General features: G+C 39.2%; 1 protein-coding gene across 2 annotated transcripts; it reads right to left on the bottom strand.

The window, feature by feature from the left end:
* Positions 1–1,737: 1,737 nt before the first annotated feature.
* LOC118728845 (proteasome maturation protein) lies at positions 1,738–17,792 on the bottom strand. 2 transcript variants are annotated; one of them, XM_036455754.1, is made up of 6 exons: positions 17,611–17,792; positions 15,196–15,293; positions 13,082–13,142; positions 8,554–8,655; positions 4,926–5,019; positions 1,738–1,908 (listed from the first exon to the last, which is right to left on the bottom strand). In XM_036455754.1, the coding sequence occupies exons 1-6, from the start codon at positions 17,611–17,613 to the stop codon at positions 1,841–1,843; spliced, it is 426 nt and encodes a 141-aa protein (XP_036311647.1). In that variant the 5' UTR covers positions 17,614–17,792; the 3' UTR covers positions 1,738–1,840. The 2 variants fall into 2 exon arrangements, with proteins under 2 accessions (XP_036311647.1, XP_036311644.1); XM_036455751.1 differs by lacking the exon at positions 17,611–17,792 and adding an exon at positions 16,667–16,702.
* Between the last annotated feature and the right edge of the window lie 1,497 nt (positions 17,793–19,289).

Genomic DNA, 19,289 nt, shown 5'->3' with positions numbered 1-19,289 from the left:
GTCACTTGGTTTATTTAAAGGTTTGTCAATCTTGACACTACTGAAATTTGAACCAAATGATTCTTGGTTGCAGGGGGCTAACCCTGGAGGTACCGTTATGTAATGTTCAGTATTAACTTTTTTTTTTTTAAAGACACAGAGGGTTGTTTCGATATAAATTAGGAATATTTTACATCATCTTCCTTTAGTACTTTCAATTTACAGTACATGGCCATATGTTGTAAGATGTTTAGCAGCATCCCTGGCCCCTACTCACTATATGCCAGTAGCAACCAAATAGTGACAACCAAAAGTATCTTCCAAGAGTTTTCAAATGTCCCCTGCCCCTGGAGGGAAGGGGCAATATTGTCTTCAGTTGCAAATCAATGACTTATTCAATAGATGTTTCTGAGAACACAAGAATGCCTAAAAATGTGAGGAAGGTGAATACTTCATTGTGGTTTTTATTTGAATTTCTCTAATTAGTGATATTGAGTATCTTTTCATGTGCCAGTTGGCCATCTGTGTATTTTTGTTGAAAAAATTTCTATTCAGATCCTTTGCCCATTTTTCAATTGGGTCATTGTTTTTTTTTTTTGTTGAGTTGTATATCATGTACTTTTGATATTAACTTACCAAATACATGTTTTTTGATTAGTGAGGGATGATCCATTACTAATTAAATTTCAAAATTTTTATATACCAGGTTCATAGAGAATACCTTTTAAAAACCATAGTGAAGATTTTTAAGTAATTATAATGCAATTCGTTCAAGAAATATAGTATGTGTATATATAATACATGAATGTTCCACTCTTTTTAAGATCTTGTGACATATAAATCTATGCAGTACACTTTAACTGACATCTGCTGGTTGCTTTAGTTTTTCATTTTAAAAACAAAGACTAAAATCAAAACCACTGAACTTACTTTTCAATCTTAAGAGAATCCAATGACAGCTATAATTCTAAAGTACCTTCAATAAAGCAAATATTTCTTTTTAAAATGTTTTTATTGATTTTATAGAAACATCAATGATCAGAATCACTGATCCGCTGCCTCCCGCATGCTCCACACTGGGGATGGAGCCTGCAGCAGGACATGTGCCCTGACTGAGAATTGATCCATGACATTAGGGCTCATAGGTCGACCTCAACCACTGAGCCATGCTGGTCAGGCACAGATATTCTTTTTAAAAAAAATATATATATTTTTTTATTGATTTCAGAGAGGAAGGGAGAGGGAGATAGAAATATCAATAATGAGAGAGAATCATCAATTGGCTGCCTCATGCATACCCCCTACTGGGGATCGAGCCCAGAACCCAGGCATATAACCTTGATTGGAATGGAACTGCAGGCCGACTAAAGCCAAGCCAGCTATGGTGCAAATATTACTCTTATGGGTACTAATGGTCTATGGAAACAAGGTAAAATATACCTATCTGATTTTGTACTTAATTTGAAGTGTTATCACTAAAATCAGTTATACATGTATACTCTGAAAGGGCTATGAAGACTAAGGACTCAAATACTGATAATGGTTATTCAAAATTCAATTTATGAAATGCCTAGGAAATAGGTTAAACTGGAACCTGTTGTCAGTTTTATAATATTCATTAGCAACAATTTTTTAAAGATAAAGGTTTTTTCAATATAATTCAAGAGTTTTAAAATCATCTCTAGTGCCTTCAACTGTCACATGAACGTAAACCAAAGACACAAATAATTTCCAATGATGTTATGATGTAGGCAACAATTCTCAGGTGTCAGTATTTTTAATGTTGTATACATAAAATCATAGCAAAAAGATGACTATAAACAAGATGTAGCCTCTCCATTTCCATGGTCAGCTCAGTGCGTTACAGTAAACCAAGTTTATATTCCACCATCAAGTGTGGTTCTCCCATCAGTTCACTTTGTGATGGGTCTGAAAACAAACAGAAACATATTAAAGATGCTGAAAACAAGATAAATTAAATGATTACCTTCACCTGAAAATCTAGAACCAGTGAAACTAATCTCAAGGGACAGAAAACAGACTACAGTGTTATCTGGGGCCAAGAGTGGGGAGGGACTGACTGTAAGAAGCCAAGAACTCCTTTGGCTTTCCAGATGCCTCTAGGAGTCTAGGAACAAGTTCTAATTAAGAGATGAGGCAATCTCTTAATCTAAATTGCAAAAACATTTTCTCTATTGTTTTGTGCTCTGTTGCATGCACAAACATACACACAATCATAAATTAGAATTCTAGAGCGAGAGAATCATAACAATCTTCACTCTCTTGTTTTTATGGATGAGTCAGACAAAAATTTTAATGGTCATAATGCGCATAAAAGAGCTGTTAAAATTAATATAAAAAGAGCTGTTAAAATTAATATAAAAAGTAAGTATACAAATAAAGCCTATTTTCTTTTTAACCTCTTACTCAACATAATAGAAACAGAAACAGAATAAACCCCCCAAAACGGTAAAATCAGTTTGTAAATGTAAGTATCCATTCACATTAAAATAGTGATTACCAAGAGTTACTAATCAATTTGGATGTTCCTCACTGAGTCTCCTAAGAGACTGGAGATTATGCAATCTAATTCAGCAATCTAATTTTGATTCTCCACACTTGTCACTCAACAAAATAGCCTTAGGAACAACTAAAACTGCTACAATTACTAATAAACTACTAGGTATATAACAGACATTCAAAATCTTAACTTAAATGTTTGTACATGAATAGAAGGAATAAGCAAAGACACTTGCTGTAGTCCTGCTTTGTGTTAATGGGAAAAACAGAAGCACATATCAACAGATGTATACTGTAAGACACTCAGTATTATGCCAGTGTTAAAAAATAAACAATGCCAAATATTTTCTGATGATGTGTTTGTATGAAGATACACAGGACATACACTACTAACAGCAGGTAAACAGAGGGAGAGAAATGGGTAATTACGGAGAGCCTGAGTTTGGGCCATATTGTTTTAAATTTATAAACAAACAATATATTCATTTAGATTACTACAATTTCCTTTAAGCTCTGTTTTAAGCTTTTGACTTTAATAAAATATGTACCTGTTAAATAAATAAGTTGCTCAGGAGACAGCATACCATGTGAGAAAGGCACTGGCCTGTGTTTCCAGTGCCTGCTATGCCATGAGCTCGCTGTGAGACTGGGCAGGACTGAGCCTCTGGCTCACTGTTACTTTTCTTACAGTGAGCGTCTGCACTGAATGGAAGGCCCTTTCAGCATTAAGGAAGAGTCTATATTTTACTTTACTCTTGCCCTCTTCACATGCCCTTCCCTTCCTTGTAAAATGTACAGATTGTTCTTGGCCAAGAACTTTACAGATGAGTGAGCAATGCCCTCATCGCCTCCAACACATTACAAAACATATACTGGATAAATACACAGATTTCCACTGGGTTTAACAGTCCTCAGAATTCAGATTAACAAACCACTCCCTCGTAATAGACATAAAAATTCCTCCTGGGTCAGCTGATGAAGAGAATGTGATGAGCAAGAGCTTGCAACACTTACTGGGGATTAAGCACTTCAAAGGCCCCAGCTCTCATAGGTTTGTATTTAAGTTGAAACAAGAAAGAAGAAAAATACCAGATAATTGCTGTGCAAAGAATTAAAGTGAGGTGACAGAGTGAATGGGGACAACTTTAGACTGGATAGTCAAGGAAGGCCTCACCAGAGCTGTAACATTTACACTGGGATCTGAAAATGAGGGGGGTGGCAATATTCTAAGCAGAAGGAACAGCAGAGGCAAGGTCCTAGGGTAAAGCCATAAACTGCCATATTGTGCAGTCACAGTTCCCACAAGGGGGAAATTACCCAAAGTGCCATGTAGTGGTCTCATCCTGACAAAAATCACCTACCTAATTAGGGGATCTTTCCAGCTCATATCTACCTTACAGACATGCAGGATGAATACAAAAACATGTCCACAAGATAGTAAACTTTTTAAATGTGAAATTACATCACATCACTGATTAAAAGCATTCAATGGCTTTCCACTGCATTCTCAATATACCTCTACAAAGCTCTGGCTCCTACTAGCTTTGTAAACTCACCTTATTCCACTCTCTACCCTTCTCAAAACATTCCAGCCACATGGACCTGGTTAACATATTCATATGTCCATTGGGAGACAATTCTCTATAGATCTCTCATGATTCTTAAGTCTTGGAGGCAGATCTTTACAAGGCTATTTCTAAAGTAAACAGCCTCAGAACACAGATCGTGTCTCCCCTGGAGTATACAACAGGCAGCTGATTGCCTATTACAAAGATTCAGGTGCCCTGACCTGGGGTGGGTTCCTCTTCCTGTAACAAAATACACAATCTATGCAGGCATCCTCTGACCCTCTTCTCGCTGCCCTGTGGGAACTGGGGCTCAGGACACCAACAGAAAAGGTGATACTCTGGCTACTGCTACTGCTGTGATCAATCATCCTTTGTCTCTAAGAGTCTTGCGTCTGCCAACTATGGCAGGCTTGTTAGCTTGTAAGTAGGATAAGCATTTTAAACCCTTCAGCGTACTTCAGCTGTTCTCAAGTAGAAGACCCTGAGCATAACTGCTTCTTCTCCCTGACATATTCTTTCCTCTCCTTATAGGTGAAATAACTTTTAGGAATCAACTTATATGTCATATTCGCAGAGGTGCCTGCCTCTTCTACCATAAAAAATAAAATAAACAACTTTATCCCTATCCTTTTTATTCCTAGAATGTAATCACAAGTTTGTGTCTTGTCTAATGTTTACCTCCCTCATTAGAAAATAGATGTTTTTTTTTACCACTGTATTCAGAGCCTCGCCCAGAGCCTGACACAATTATTACCATTAAATTGTATATTACTGCAGTGACTAACTAGGACAAGAATGCTGTGTTTTGTTTGCTGCTGCTGCCTTGCACATTACTGGGTTCTAGAAAAAGTTGCTTACCATTAAGAATATCTTCAAATCCAATAGTCTCATCATTACCCCTCAAAATATCCAGTGAAAAGTTTGAGCTTGGAAGAAATGGAAGACGTTGAACCTTTGGGAAAATATGAAAGGGCAAGATTAGAGGGGAAAAAAAGAAGGTGGGGGGAATGTATAATCTAATTTTATGTTTTTCATTCTTTATTTATAAAATCCACAAAACTAAGTGTTAATTTAACCAGTATGGAGGAAAATAAACCATTCATATTTTAGACCCAAACCCAGTTTTAAAAATTCCTCAAAATATGTAGACACTGAAATTGTACTTTTATAATCCTGTCTGGTTTGCACATAGTTGGGGCTTTGCTTCTTTCTGTTCATGACAATCACAGCATATACCATCTGATGAAATGCCAAATCCCAGAGCCTAACACTTCATCTAGTTTCTAATAAAGGTAAGATGATCAAATTTCTGAAGAAATTCTAACTTAGGGTCAGCATTATTTTATTTAGTAAACTGATTACTTCATTTTGTATGTTCTGTATTGCTCATAGTAGAAAGGTAAGTTAAGACCCTTTCAAACAGTAGTGATAATCAGAAAGGTAGATCAAACTCATTTGTGGGGCCTTTAAAACACACAATACAGTTTTGAATGAGTGTTATCTACTTTTTCAAGTGTTAAGTAAGTATACCACATTCGGGTACCTAAGTATAGTGGAGAAAGTCCAGGTGTGGAATCAGAGAGATCTGGATTCCAATTATGACTTACTACTCACCAATCCTAGGGCTTTGTAAAAATTACCTCATCTGTCTCAACCTGTTTCCTTGTCTGTGAAATAGGATTATACCATCTCCCTCTCAAACTTGTAGTATAGCTGTACTCAACAAACCTTAATGTAGCCAAACCAAATTTTCAATTTTTCTGTTCTTTGTCAATTGTCTGGCAGTTATAATTTGAATCAATGCAGACGATTTTGGATATTGCCAAAAGAATACCAAAAAAGTAATAGATGGTCAGTGACTAAAACTACTATTTTAAAGTAATAACTTCAGAATATAAGGAGACAGTTAATATTTTTTCCCACTGAAGAAAAATATATGCAGGGTGCAGGGTGGAGGGGATTAATGGGGGGAAAAATACAAAGGAAATACTTTCAACAATAAAGTAATACTTTCAACAATAAAGATAAATTAAAAACAAAAGAAAACAAAAAGAAACATATGCAGACTAAAAATCTTTTTAATTACTAAAGGCTTATAGTTATTTCTTTGTGATATGGAATAATTTCTCTAGCTTATTAAAACTATAAAAAAAATAGTGTGGTGAGTGATATAAAAAGAAGAGGAAGAAACAGAAATGAAGCCTATAAATTAAACCAGACAGTAAGGGGGATGGTAGGTACAATTTGACCAGAGATATAACCCTAAGAAAGCATCAAAAGCAGGGATGAGCAGGCAGTAATTATATATCCTGACAAGCAAGAACTGCAATAATATAGGGATCAGGCCACAAGAGCTAAAATCCGGAACAAAGATTTTTGGATCAAATGGCATTAAAAGCTTAGGCCCAAAACATGAGCAATATGTAGCTGGGATCTGAGTAGTAGGAGCATAAAATTTTTTTTTAAATTTTGTGCAAAAGCATGTATGTCATTTGATCTGCAAAATAACTCCAAACTGTTCTCACTGCTAACCCTATTTCACATTAAAATCAAACACACGACTTAAGGTTCAAAAGGGTCTCTAAAGTATTTAAGTTCTCAAGACTAGTAGGTGGTGGAGCCAAGAGTGACATCCTGGTTATTCTGATGTGAAGCCATAAATGTTTTTTTTGGAGCTTTATCCTTGAAAAAAAATTCTAAAACAGCTTTCAGAATGACTTAGTGATGGCATTAATAGAATATATTGAAAAAGACACAATTTTAGCCAGGTGAGAGAAAGGAATCCACAGTAGCAGAAAGAACATGTGCAAAAGCCAAAGGAAAAAGCACAAAATCAGGCAGGATACTTGCAGTAACTGAGGAGGCGATAGAGCATGGTGAAGAGCAAGAAGGCAATTCATGACCAGAGCCACATTAAGGAAGTGGGTTTTACCACTTTTAGGGCAAAGTGAGGGGAGTGATATGATCAGATTTATGTTTCACAAAGATTATTCTGGCTAGAATGTGGAGTGGTAAGTAGCAGGAGTGGGTGTTGCCATAATCCTGATGAAGCATAGTCAGGGTCAGACCCCACACAGCCACAATGGTAAAAAGAGGTAACTGATTGGATGTTGGAGGGTGGGGGTGGCAGGTAAGTGCTAGGTGACATAATCAAGGCTAATGTTCCAATTTCTACCTTAGGAAAAATCTCTTTGTATACGATAAAAAGTACTATGTGAGAAACAATGAGTTATTCTGTACTTGAGTGAAATTTGAAGTGCCTGTGGGATTCCCAACTGGAGAAGCCTATAGGTTTACAGCTCAATGATAACTAAAATCATAGAAACAGACGGGAAATTAGATGAGGAAAGGGCCAGAAATGGGTACTAACAAAACTAGTATTTCAGGAACCAAATAAATAAAAGGAATTTCTAAAGCAACAGCTAAGAATGAGGCTTCAGTTGAGGAGAACATCAGGAAAGAACAGTGTGCTAAAGCCAAGGCAAGAAGGCAGGCGAAATTAGTACTGCATACCACAGGGAGATCAGCACAATGAAGGCATAACAATGTCCACTGCTCACGAAGTTTCTGTGGTGTTGAGAGCCAGAGAATCATTCATGGATTGAGTGAATAGGAGCATATGTAGCAATGTGGGCAACTTTAAAAGTATAGATATATACTTTATTGATTTCAGACAGAAAGGGAGGATAGAAACATCAATAATGAAAGAGAATCACTGATCAGCTGCTTTCTGCATGCCCCCACCAGGATAGAGCCAGCAACCAGGCATGTGTCCTGGCCAGGAATCAAACTGTGACCACCTGGTTCATAACGGACACTCAACCACTGATCCACACTGGCTAGAGCTATGTAGACAACTTTTTAAAGCTCAACTTGCAAAAGCATACTTAGTCAGAGACAAGTTGCTATAAAGGAATTTGAGATTGATACAATTTGTGCATTGTTTTAAAACACAGAGGTTCAAATATATGTAAAAGCTGATGTGCTCCAGAAAGCAGAGAGAGGCTGGAAATAATCAGCTATGGAAAGTATCCACGAAAAAGGAAGTCCCTGAAGTAGTGTGACATGACAATTCCAGAAAGTGGAGGACAGTTCTAACATTCTCGGAAGGCCATTTCTAAGGATCTTACTCCTAAGCAACAGATATACTGAGGTATTTACAAAAATGCCTACTTGATAGCTCCACTTGGATAGTCACACAGGCATCTCAAATTCAACCCTCCAAAAGAAAAAACATGAAAGTGGATGCAGTTATTAAATTTTCAGACACTGAGCCCATAATTTGAAGAAGTTTTCCATTTAATGATTTTTGGTTTTGTTTTCTATATAAAACAGGATTCGAGGTCATGTCCTAAAAGGGGGAAAGTAGAATAGATTGTAGGGGAGAAGGTCAGGTTTGTACAGCTGTTATTAAAATAGAAGCGTCATTCCAATCAGTATCAACACACACGTGGGATGCATACATAACTGACACATATACACTCACCTGTTGCACTGCCTTGAATTCCATTTGCAATTTTAGTGGAGCAAATAGACCCTGGATGTTTCTCAGTGTGGAAAAATTCATTTTATCTTGGTTGAGCTGGAACTACATAAGAGAGCAATTCAATTGTATTTTTAGTTATTTTAAATCCTAACTTATGTTTTTTCATTGATTTTTAGAGAGAAAGAGAACTAAAGAGAGAGAAACATTGATGGTTGCCTTCTGTACACTCCCAGATTAGGGATCGAACCCTCAACCTAGGTATGTGCTCTGACTGGGACTCAAACCCATTACCACACAGGATGATTCTCCAACCAACTGAACCACTTGGCCAGGGCAGCAATATAATTATAAATGGTACACTCAACATTCTGCATTCAAAACAGTTAGCACTGATACACATGTAACACAATACTTAAAGAGTTTTAATGCCCATAACTGAAATAAAAACAAAATACTTTTACTAATTTCTTGAAAAAATATTCAGATATTTATGTCTATATTTTATCCATCAAGCAGGTATACTTCACCAGTGTAAAATTATCATTCAAAGTTTGGACTTATAAAACTAATAAATTAAAGATTATCTTTCACATTGCAGAAATTCATTTTATCTTGGTTACAGTTCAGTACTTTTGGTTCTAATTACCACAAAACTGGTAGAGCAAAGAAAGGGTATAAATAATCTGAGATCCAAAAACAGTTACATACAGTGACAAAAATAGTGACAGTTCAGTACTTTTGGTTCTAATTACCACAAAACTGGTAGAGCAAAGAAAGGGTATAAATAATCTGAGATCCAAAAACAGTTACATACAGTGACAAAAATAGTGAATTTCCAAGTACAAAAGTGCTTATCTCAAAAGATTTCATAAAAAAATAATCAGATTCATTATACCTCCCTGTTAAGGAAACTACAATGTTGGAATCCACTTTTGGAAATAACCGATTCTTGGGTGGGGAAGAACCCAAATCTCCGAACAATCTGTATTGGGTATACCCAAGCAATTTTATTTTTGAACCATGACTTATTATTTCTAAAAAACTTTTATTACAATTCAATGTATTTCAGGCAAAAGGAATCAATTTGACTTTTGGATTCTAAAACATAGTTTCCCAAAATGGCTCTTAAAAACAGTGTTTATGATATGCAAACAGATGGCTGCAGAGATCTGTCTGAGCTAATGAGGTAAAGTGACATCTGTGACTTTTTACATCTGTACTCTTTAAGATTTTTTTTAAAGTCCTCAGTAAAAAAGGTAACTGATTAGGTAAGATATCTAGCAATATGGTTTTTAATTACTTTTGCTTAATAGCAAAATTCTGAAGGATGATCTACATTTTGGTCCACATTTAGGGAAAATCTGAAATATTTTATTATGAGTATATGACCTAAAATTCCACTTGAAGGGTCTCTTTTAAATTTTGAGTTATGTTGCCCAGTGGTTGAACTTTGACCTATGAACCAGTAGGTTTGATTCTGGGCACATACCTGGGTTTTGGGCTCCATCCCTGGGGGAGTGGGGAATGCACATGCAGGAGGCAACTGATCAATGATTCTCTTTCATCATTGATGTTTTGCTCCCTCTCCCTTCTGTCTGAAGTCAATAAAAATATATCTTTAAAAAATATTGAGTTATCCTCTTAACTAAATAGAATTTTATGTAGAAAAGTTCAATTGATAAACTTTGATAAATATAGCCACCTTGTAATGTGATATCAAACTGCAATTAACAATCAACATATATCTAATTATTTGCAAGAATATGCAAAATTAAAATTAGACTCTATGGCAATAAACAATAAAACTTAAAAAATAGTTTACCCTGGAGACAGACCATATATATGTTATATAACCTAGTTGGGAAGATATTACACATAGATCAGGGATTCTCAACTCTTGGCACTATTAACATCTTGGGCCAGGTAATTCTTTGTTACACTGGGTGTAGACTGTCCTATGCATTGTAGGGAGTTTAGCAGCACCCCTGGCCTCTACTCAATAGACACCAGTACCAAAGACCTTCCCCAGATACCACTTATGACAACCAGAAACTACCAAATGTCCCCTCGAGGGCAAAAACATCCCTAGTTGAGAACCGCTAGCACAGATGATGGCCATCTTCTTCACTTTCACCACTGCAGTTCCAATGATAGAGAGCTACTACAAGCCAGCATACGCTGAGGGAGGGCTATAACTCCACTTTACTGACGAGGAAGGAAACCAAGACTTAAAGAGAGATTAAGCTACTTGCCCAAGTTTACTTAACTAGTAAGGAGTATAATGCCAAGCACTTAAAACTTCTATATAATTCAATTACACAACCCATGCAAAAGGACTTACAGTCCTATATAATAAAAGGCTAATATGCAAAAAGACTGAACAGTGGAAGAACCCTATGATACGCACTGACCACCAGGGGCAGACACTCAACGCAGGAGCTGCCCCCTGGAGGTCAGTGTGCTCCCACATGGGAGCACTATTCAGCCAGAAGCCAGACTCATGACTGGTGAGCACAACGGTGGTGGCAGGAGCCTCTCCCACCTCAGCGGCAGCACTAAGGATGTCTGACCACCTTAAGGCCTGTGCCCCCCCAACCCTGGCCTGCCCCCCCCCACCCCCCCCATCAGTTGAACATCCCCTGAGGGTTCATGGACTGCAAGAGTGCACAGGCCAAGCTGAGAGACCAAACCCCTAAGTGCACACATTTTGTGCACTGGGCCTCCTAGTGGATAATAAGTGCTATAGAATTTCAAGTGAGAAGCTGCCATTAAGCTGGTTAAGTTATTAACATAACATAGAATCAATAAATATAAGCTGAGTCTCAAAAGATCTACAAATTCTTAGACTCTTCACTTTTGGCCAGTCTCAGATTTGTCAAAGTTTCTCTAACATATATTATTCAAAACTAAACCAATATTCCACATCTAATAACCAAATTAATACTTAGGAAAATGAAGGGTATAATCTCCCTTGATTTGAGCTCCATTTATTAATATTAATAAAGTCCAAGACTGCATTAACTGTTCTTTTCAGTGGCTAACATAATCTGCTGGCTTATAATAACCATATAGTCAAGTTTTATGTACCAAGTCGATTAACCTCTTCTAAATGTTTATAATTCATTTTTTGAACCTAAAAAATTTCACATTCCCCTGTGTAAGTGGTTTTTTGACTTTTGGCTTAGTCCTTTGATTTATTTTGTCATCTGATGTAGTACACTAATTCACTAAAGTTAGTTATCCTTATCAGTTTTTTTCTTCCATGGTTAGTCTCATCTCTGACAATCTTCCTACAACTTCTGAGCATGAAACTAGAATGCACTTAAACTAAGAGCGATTTTGTTTTCTCATCTAATTGGAACTTCAATTTCACCATCGAATTATTTGTTCTAATGTTTTTTACACAAAGATCTTTTCCTTTACTAAAGAGGATGAAAAAAATGTGGAATAGGTCAGCTTTCTGGGTGACAGTGCACCATGTTCCCCAAATAGTCACGCTTTCTTCTTGCTCTGAAAGTGCATTTAAAAGCCCTCTATACCAGCGGTCGCCAACCTTTCAGACCCCTCGGACCACCGGTTGGCATTCACTGCTCCAAAGGTTTCCTTACGCCAGCAGTTGCCAGCATTTGGACCTCGTGGACCTGGTTGGCGACCGCTGCTCTATACTGCCTAAAGAATACCTGTACAGAATTATCTTAATAAATGAAACCACAGGCTACACGCTCTTTGATAATGACCTTTCCCCATCTACTTAACTGGGAAATATAGGCCTAAAACTATTTTAATGTCCCCTCCTCAAGAAAGCCTTCCACAATCGCTAAGCACAGGTGGGGCGCCATTCTTGATCCTCTAAGCATCTTATGGAGCCCCAATAAACTACTTATCCTCCTATTAAATTTTCAACCCCTTAAGGTTAGGAATTATGTCATATTCATCTGTGTACATACTATGCCAAGTAAGTGGGTATGTCCCTCTGTAACTTGGAGAAGCAAGGTTTGAGAAAGAAGCAAGGCTAGAGCTAGGGACTTGGAGGTCTACATCAAAAAATGGTGGGAGAAAAATAGAAAATGGGATCATAAAATGGAAAAAAAGAAAGAAAAGAAATATCCATAAAAAAGAGAAGAATGTAGCTCCAACCATTTTGGCTCAGTGGATATGTTGGCCTGTAGACTGAAGGGTCCCTGGTTCGATTCCGGTCAAGAGCATGTACCTTGGTTGTGGGCACATCCCCATTAGGGGGTGTGCAGGAGGCAGCTGATCGATGTTCCTCTCTCATCAATGTTTCTAACTCTCTATCCCTCTCCCTTCCTCTCTGTAAAAAATCAATAAAATATATTTTTTTTAAAGAGAAGAATGTATAGAAAGGGAAACTTTAGTGAAGCAGTATAAGAATATTGAAAATAAGGTGCCACACTCTTCATGGTCAAATCTCCATCCAGAATTATCTTAATAAATGAAACCACAAATGTATTATTAAAAGCACTTTTCTACCAGAGGATAAAAATAAATATACTATTAACATACTTACATTTTTTTCTGATAATTCAAGAGGATGACTGGGCAAAAGTTCATTTTTCACAGAAGAAAAACTGAAAACAAACATTTAAAAGAGATTACGTATTAATCAATACTTATAGCTTAAAATCACATCTATCAAAGGTATAACTACAATGGAATGGCACGAAGGATTTTGAGGGAAATAATGAAACTTCTGTCTTTTGACAGGAAATGACACATGTATTAAAATTCATATAATTACTCACCAAAAGGGGGAATAAGGTCAAATTTTAAAAAGTCAAATTTACTATATGCTAATTGTTTTTAAAATGCATCTATTATAAATATCTGAGGTCCACATTTCAATTCACTTAGAAAGATCGCTCTAAAAAATGGTGTTAAATGATGCGTGATATCTAGAAGAAATTTCATAAAGTATATTTTTCACTATTACCCTTATGACATGCTTTCGTATTACATAAAATATCTAAGTCTCTTCTGCTCAGGTCCAATGTGTATTTAATATTTAATGTGTCTTTAATAACAAATGTCAAACAACATGTTTGACATATACTGGACACCTCTATGTACAAAGTACTGTGTTAGGTGATATACAGCTAGAACCAGGCCATTCACCTTTATTACACTAGATATATAAAGATGACTATCTTATTGTCCAAAACAGAATTTGAGAACTGAAAGAAACCTTAGAAATCATACAATAATTTACTGATGTTTTCTTTATACTAGCGGTTGTCATTTTTCACACCTCACAGACCACCAGTGATCCGATCTGCAGAACACCGGTTGGCGACCGCTGCTCCAAAGATTTCCTTAATCCAGCAGTTGCCAACCTTTTGGACCTCACGGACCACCAGTGATCCGCGGGACCCTGGTTGGCAACCGCTGCTTTATACAAAATATTATCCTAAAAGTGGAATTTGAAAATGGTCCTGCTCATGATAATCTTACAGTATAGCCAGAAAGAAAAAATTCTATATAATAAAAGCATGATATGCAAATCAACTGAACAGCGAAACAACTGGTTGCTATGACATGCACTGACCACCAGGGGGCAGACGCTCAACACAGGAGCTGCCCTTTGGGGGTTCAGTGTGCTCCCACAGGGAGCGCCTCTCTACCAGAAGCTGGACTCACAGCTGGTGAGCACAGAGGCAGCACTAAGGAACAGCAAGCAGGCAGGCAGTAAGGATCAAGGGGTCCCTCACTGCAGGAGGGCGCAGGCAGGGCTGAGGACACGGACATGGACACTCACGGACACACACACACACACACACAGCACAGAGGCAGTGCTAAGGAACAACAAGCAGGCAGGCAGTAAGGATCGAGGGGTCTTTACACTGCAAGAGGGCGCAGGCCGGGGTGAGGGGGGACGGACACACACACCCACACTCACACCCACACCCACACTCACACCCACACCCGACAGTCCATGAATTTCATGCACTGGGCCTCTAGTAAATACATAACAAATCATCAGGAATTGGTTACTGGCTACCTTACGAATTTAATTATACTATAAATCAAATTGTATCTCAAATTCCAAAGGCTATATACTGCACCTTTCACTACAAAATGGAAAGATAAAAATGAGGGGTTAATAAATTAATAAATGGTACCCAGACTCCATTAGAATGCCATTCCATTACAGTAAAATCTAAACACATTAAAATTACATATAAAATTCAAAACACAGAATGTGGTGGGGAGGGCATTATTATTATTTGATTAAGTAGAAAAGTAACCTGCCAAGAAAAAGAACATAGAAACCTAAACATAGAAGCATAAAGGAAACCGAGAGAAGGAGCACAATTGTATGCTAAAAGCTATAAAGTGAAACACTCCAATAGTTAATAAGTTAATAAAATGGTTCTCCAAGTTATAAAGAGCAAAGTGAAGAATCCTACTAAATCATGTTATTGGATAACAACTCCTAGGAGGATGCCTTAACCACCTACTCTGATAAGGCACTTCTTCGGCTATAGAAACATCTAAGCCTCCACTCCCTTTCATCCCAAGTAAATACACATTTAGGGCCTAGCAAAATATTTACAGACTATCATGAAAAATAATTTCTAGAAATAGTTTATGGTAACAAAGTCAAAGTCACAATTCCCCATATACCCTTTTCGAAGAAGATCATGACTTTCAAAAGGTCCACTTGCTGATAGCTCAGTAACTGGAATACTGTCCTTGAGCTGAGATCCAAGTCCTCTGGTATTCTATAACACAAATGAAAAAACAGTTTTAAATACAAAAAATTCAAAAAGCCCATACTGAATATCTAAGGAAAAATCATGGTTTAAGCACTAGAGAGAAAAAAATAAGGTCTCTGCCCACAAAGAGCCCAGTCTAATTACCTCAATGAGCATTATACTAGAGTGAAATAGATGGTACAAGAATATGAAATCTATGGGTAGGAAGGATCCCTGAATTATTTCTGAATGCTGTCAGATCAAAAGGAATTCTAGGAAAAAAGAAACATGGGAAAAGGTATAAAAATATAAATGATGTAGCAAGTAAGGCAAAAGTAAAGGCAAAAGTTGTTTTATTCTAATATTGATAGCTTCTGAAGGGTTCTGATAAAATGTCACCCTATACATTTATACAATAAAACATTTAATCATCAAGTATTTACTAAGCATCTACTATACGGCAGGTACTCCTGCTACATGCCAAAAATATATGTCTTCCAGGGTTTAGTCTGAAGATAGATTAGACAAACAAATAAAATATAATAAATGTAAAACACAAGATGCTGATTTTATTTTTTGTTAATCCTCACTCAGGATATATTTCCACTGATTTTTAGAATGGAAGAGAGGAAAGAGACAGAGACAGAGAAACACTGACATGACAGACACATCGACTGGTTGGCTCCTGCATGTGCCCTGACCAAGGCCTGTGATCCAGCCTGCAACTGAGGCAGTTGCTGTGGGCCAACACTCTATCCACTGAGGCAGACCAGCTAGGGCAGAGGCTGACTTTAAATCACTAGTTGCTCAAGTTCAATGTCCCTACAATTCTGCATAAAGATGTAAAAAAAGCTACAGGTAGTTTGGTATGTCTTATACTAGAACAGTATACTGTTCTAGTATAAGACATACCAGAATAGTTTGGTATGTCTTATACTAGAACAGTATAAGACATACCAAACTATTCTGAGAAACCAACTTTTAAAATTAATTTCTAAAATCATTCGTATATTTTATTTGTCCAGGGTTTCTTAGACCTACCACGCTAGTCTATGCTCTCACACTTGGATGACCTACACAGCACTCTACTGGGTCTTACTGCCTACACACTCTCCCATTTTCCAACTCTGCCTATCAAGGTTTTCCAAAAGCACAATCTCTCCCACAAACACTGCTTCAAAACCTTTCACTGGCTCATTAGTCTTGTCTGAAGAATGAAATCCAAAAACCTTAGCCCTGGAACTCAAGAATGTGCACAACAGGTTTCAACTCCCTTACACAGAAAGCATGGGGTCAATCAGGAAAAGGATCTGGAACTAGCGTGGATTGTGATTAACCTACTATGTGACTGTAATCACCCATACAACCCTTTGGCCCTGTTTACTCATCTTTCCAAGTACCTTCCCAAATATACATCCCATTACTTTTCTGCACATTCTCCTCCTCCCAGATTGCTTCACTGTAGTGACAGGTGGAAAGTTTCTCTTATGCACGAAGAAACAGAGAATTATGATCTCTGTATTCTACTGTAATCATCTTCAATTACCTTCTGTAAAATATCAGGATTAGTAATTGACATTTCTAATTAAGTAGCAGAGGAAAACAAATCTATGAAAAATTAACCATCACTAGATACACTGTGAGTGTTTTTAAAACCTCTTTACAATGATCAGCAATTTTCTAAATCCAGCCGTGGTACTCATATCAGAGGCTGGTGATTCGGGGGCTTTCCCAAAATCACAACTTTTAAGTTAAAAAGAGAGAAAGAGAAAGGGAGAAGGGGGTGGAGATGCACTAACAATGCTGACAAATGGGAAGTAGCAACTGCTTGGCTTTTCCCCCTCCAACATCTGGCACAACACAAGCTCCCAAAATCGTTTGTAGGGTAAAGCTGAGTGATCAAAACGCGCCCTATATTTGTGGGTTTGTAATGAAGTCAGTCCCAAGGGTCGGGGTGGGAGAGGAGTGTCTGGGATCCCAAAGGGTCTCCCCTCTGGGGAAGGGCGCCGGCGAGGCCACACACACAGGTTGCACTTTCGATATGTCCTTTCCAGCTCCGCGCCAACTACAAGAAGGGGTCGGGGTCTGCTGGGGGGCAGGAGGGCAAGAACCGGAAGAACAGCAGGTGCTGGAAAAGAATGAAGCCGCGGGGCCTGCACCGGAGCCCGGCCCGCGCGACAGCCACGAACGCCCGACCCCATGACTCAACAGATGGCGGGCCAGGCCGGCCTCGTCCCCCCCGCACGGACGCCGCGCCGGGACCCGCGGGGAGGCGGAGGCCGGGTCCCGCTGGGGCTCGTCCCCAAGCGCGCCGGGACCTCGGGTCACTCGGGGGTCCACTCACCATCTTTAGCTCACTCTGCAAACAGCCCCTCGAGCCCTTAGCGTCAGCCCGCCGCGCCGCTCACTTCCGTTTCCGGGGTTGCTCCCCCCTCCCCATCCGCCGGAAGTGCGTCCGTCCGGGCGAGGAAGGAAGGAGGCCGCGGGTCGCCGGGAGGGACCGGAGCGGGGCCGCGGCTCCCACGCCCGCAGTCCCCGGGGACCGGCCGGGGGCAGGGAGGGGTGGCGCGGGGGGCGGGCGGGGACGCGGTGTGCCCGGAGGGGAGCCGGCTCCGCTCTGGTTTCATAAACAAACGCTGTGCAGCTGACTGAGCGCTGTGCTTCGGAGGATGAGTGTCTTACTTAATACAACAACCCAAGGATAGATACTCTGTTTTTCTTGAGGGCACGCCAGGCTTAGATGGGACGAGTGAGTAGCCTGCAGTCGTTCCACAAGTAAGGCAAAGCTGGAACACAGGCTCTTTAAGTTGTTTAAAATCATATATTGAAGGCCTGCCAGGTTCAGGACCCTGTGCTGAGGCTAAGAAAACAAACGACCCAGCTAATGTGGTTCCTGGGCTACTGGAGCAGAGGAACTGTTAGAGATGGGAAGGGTGAAAACGAATTAAGTGTGATAATTTCTGGCATATATTGGTCTCTTATCTATATAGTAACACAATTGTAAGAGCTTTAAGTGAACTATTTCCTTTAAACCCTTAATCTTTTGAAGTGGTACTACTATTACTTCAATTTTACTGGAGTAGAAAGCAAGACAGAGAAGAGTTTATAAAAATATGTCCAAGGAGCCTGGCTGCCATGGCTCGGTAGGAGTGTAGTTCCCTACATGGCAGGTTCAATTCCCAGTCAGAGCACATACCTAGGTTGTGGGTTCCATCCCTGGCCCCAGTGCAGACCTATGCAGGAGGCAACATGTTTCTCACATCAATGCCCACCCCCTCACTTCCCCTCTCTAAAATCCAAAGAAAATACCCTCAGGTGAGGATATATATATATATATATATATTTCCCCCCCCCCCCCTACATAATAAAGAGCTAATATGCAAATGGTTGTCACTCCCTCATGCCATCACACCGTAATGGCTCAGACACTCAACACTGGGGAGAGAGAAATGGGGACCAGCCAGGCTGTGGCACAGGAGAGGGACAAGCTGCCCACCCTGCTGTCCCAGGCACCAGTGGCTGTAGCTACAGCCCAGGTGAAGATGCCCACCCATGATCCCCTGTAGCTGTGGCTAGCCTGTGAGAAGCCAGGCCTGGTCCTGGGTGCCCATGGCCAGCCAGAGGGAGGGAAGCCCCAGTCCCAGGTGCGGGGCAAGACAGAGGTGTTTAGGGACAATCAGATCAGTAGGGGAGCAGTTAGGAGAGATCAGGCAGGCAGGCAGAGGTGGTTAGGGGCGATCAGGCTGGCAGGTGAGCAGTTAGGAGCCAGCAGTCCTGGATTGCAAGAGGCAGTTGGACAGGCCCCAAAGGGTCCTAGATTGGAAAGGGTGCAGGCTGAGCTGATGGGGACAACCCCCCGCCTGCCCCCCCCCCCCCTGCATGCACGAATTTTTTACACTGGGCCTCTAATATATACATATTAGAGGAAAAGAATGAAGTAAATATATACATTATATATATATATATATATATATATATATAATATTTTATTTATATATATATATATATATATATATAATAAAG

This window comes from Pipistrellus kuhlii, unplaced genomic scaffold, assembly GCF_014108245.1.
Source record: "Pipistrellus kuhlii isolate mPipKuh1 unplaced genomic scaffold, mPipKuh1.p scaffold_m20_p_3, whole genome shotgun sequence".
Lineage (NCBI taxonomy): Eukaryota > Metazoa > Chordata > Mammalia > Chiroptera > Vespertilionidae > Pipistrellus > Pipistrellus kuhlii.
This window is presented reverse-complemented; position numbering and strand designations above follow the sequence as displayed.

Bases quoted from the DNA above. Each gene is read 5' to 3' on its own strand.
- LOC118728845 (XM_036455751.1), bottom strand. From the start codon at position 16,702: ATGTGCAGAAAAGTAATGGGATGTATATTTGGGAAG. The intron at 5,020-8,553 runs GTGAGTGTATAT...ATTTTCCCAAAG, and splicing joins AATTCAAGGCAGTGCAACAG to GTTCAACGTCTTCCATTTCT. The intron at 1,909-4,925 runs GTAAGCAACTTT...GTTTGTTTTCAG, and splicing joins ATTTGAAGATATTCTTAATG to ACCCATCACAAAGTGAACTG.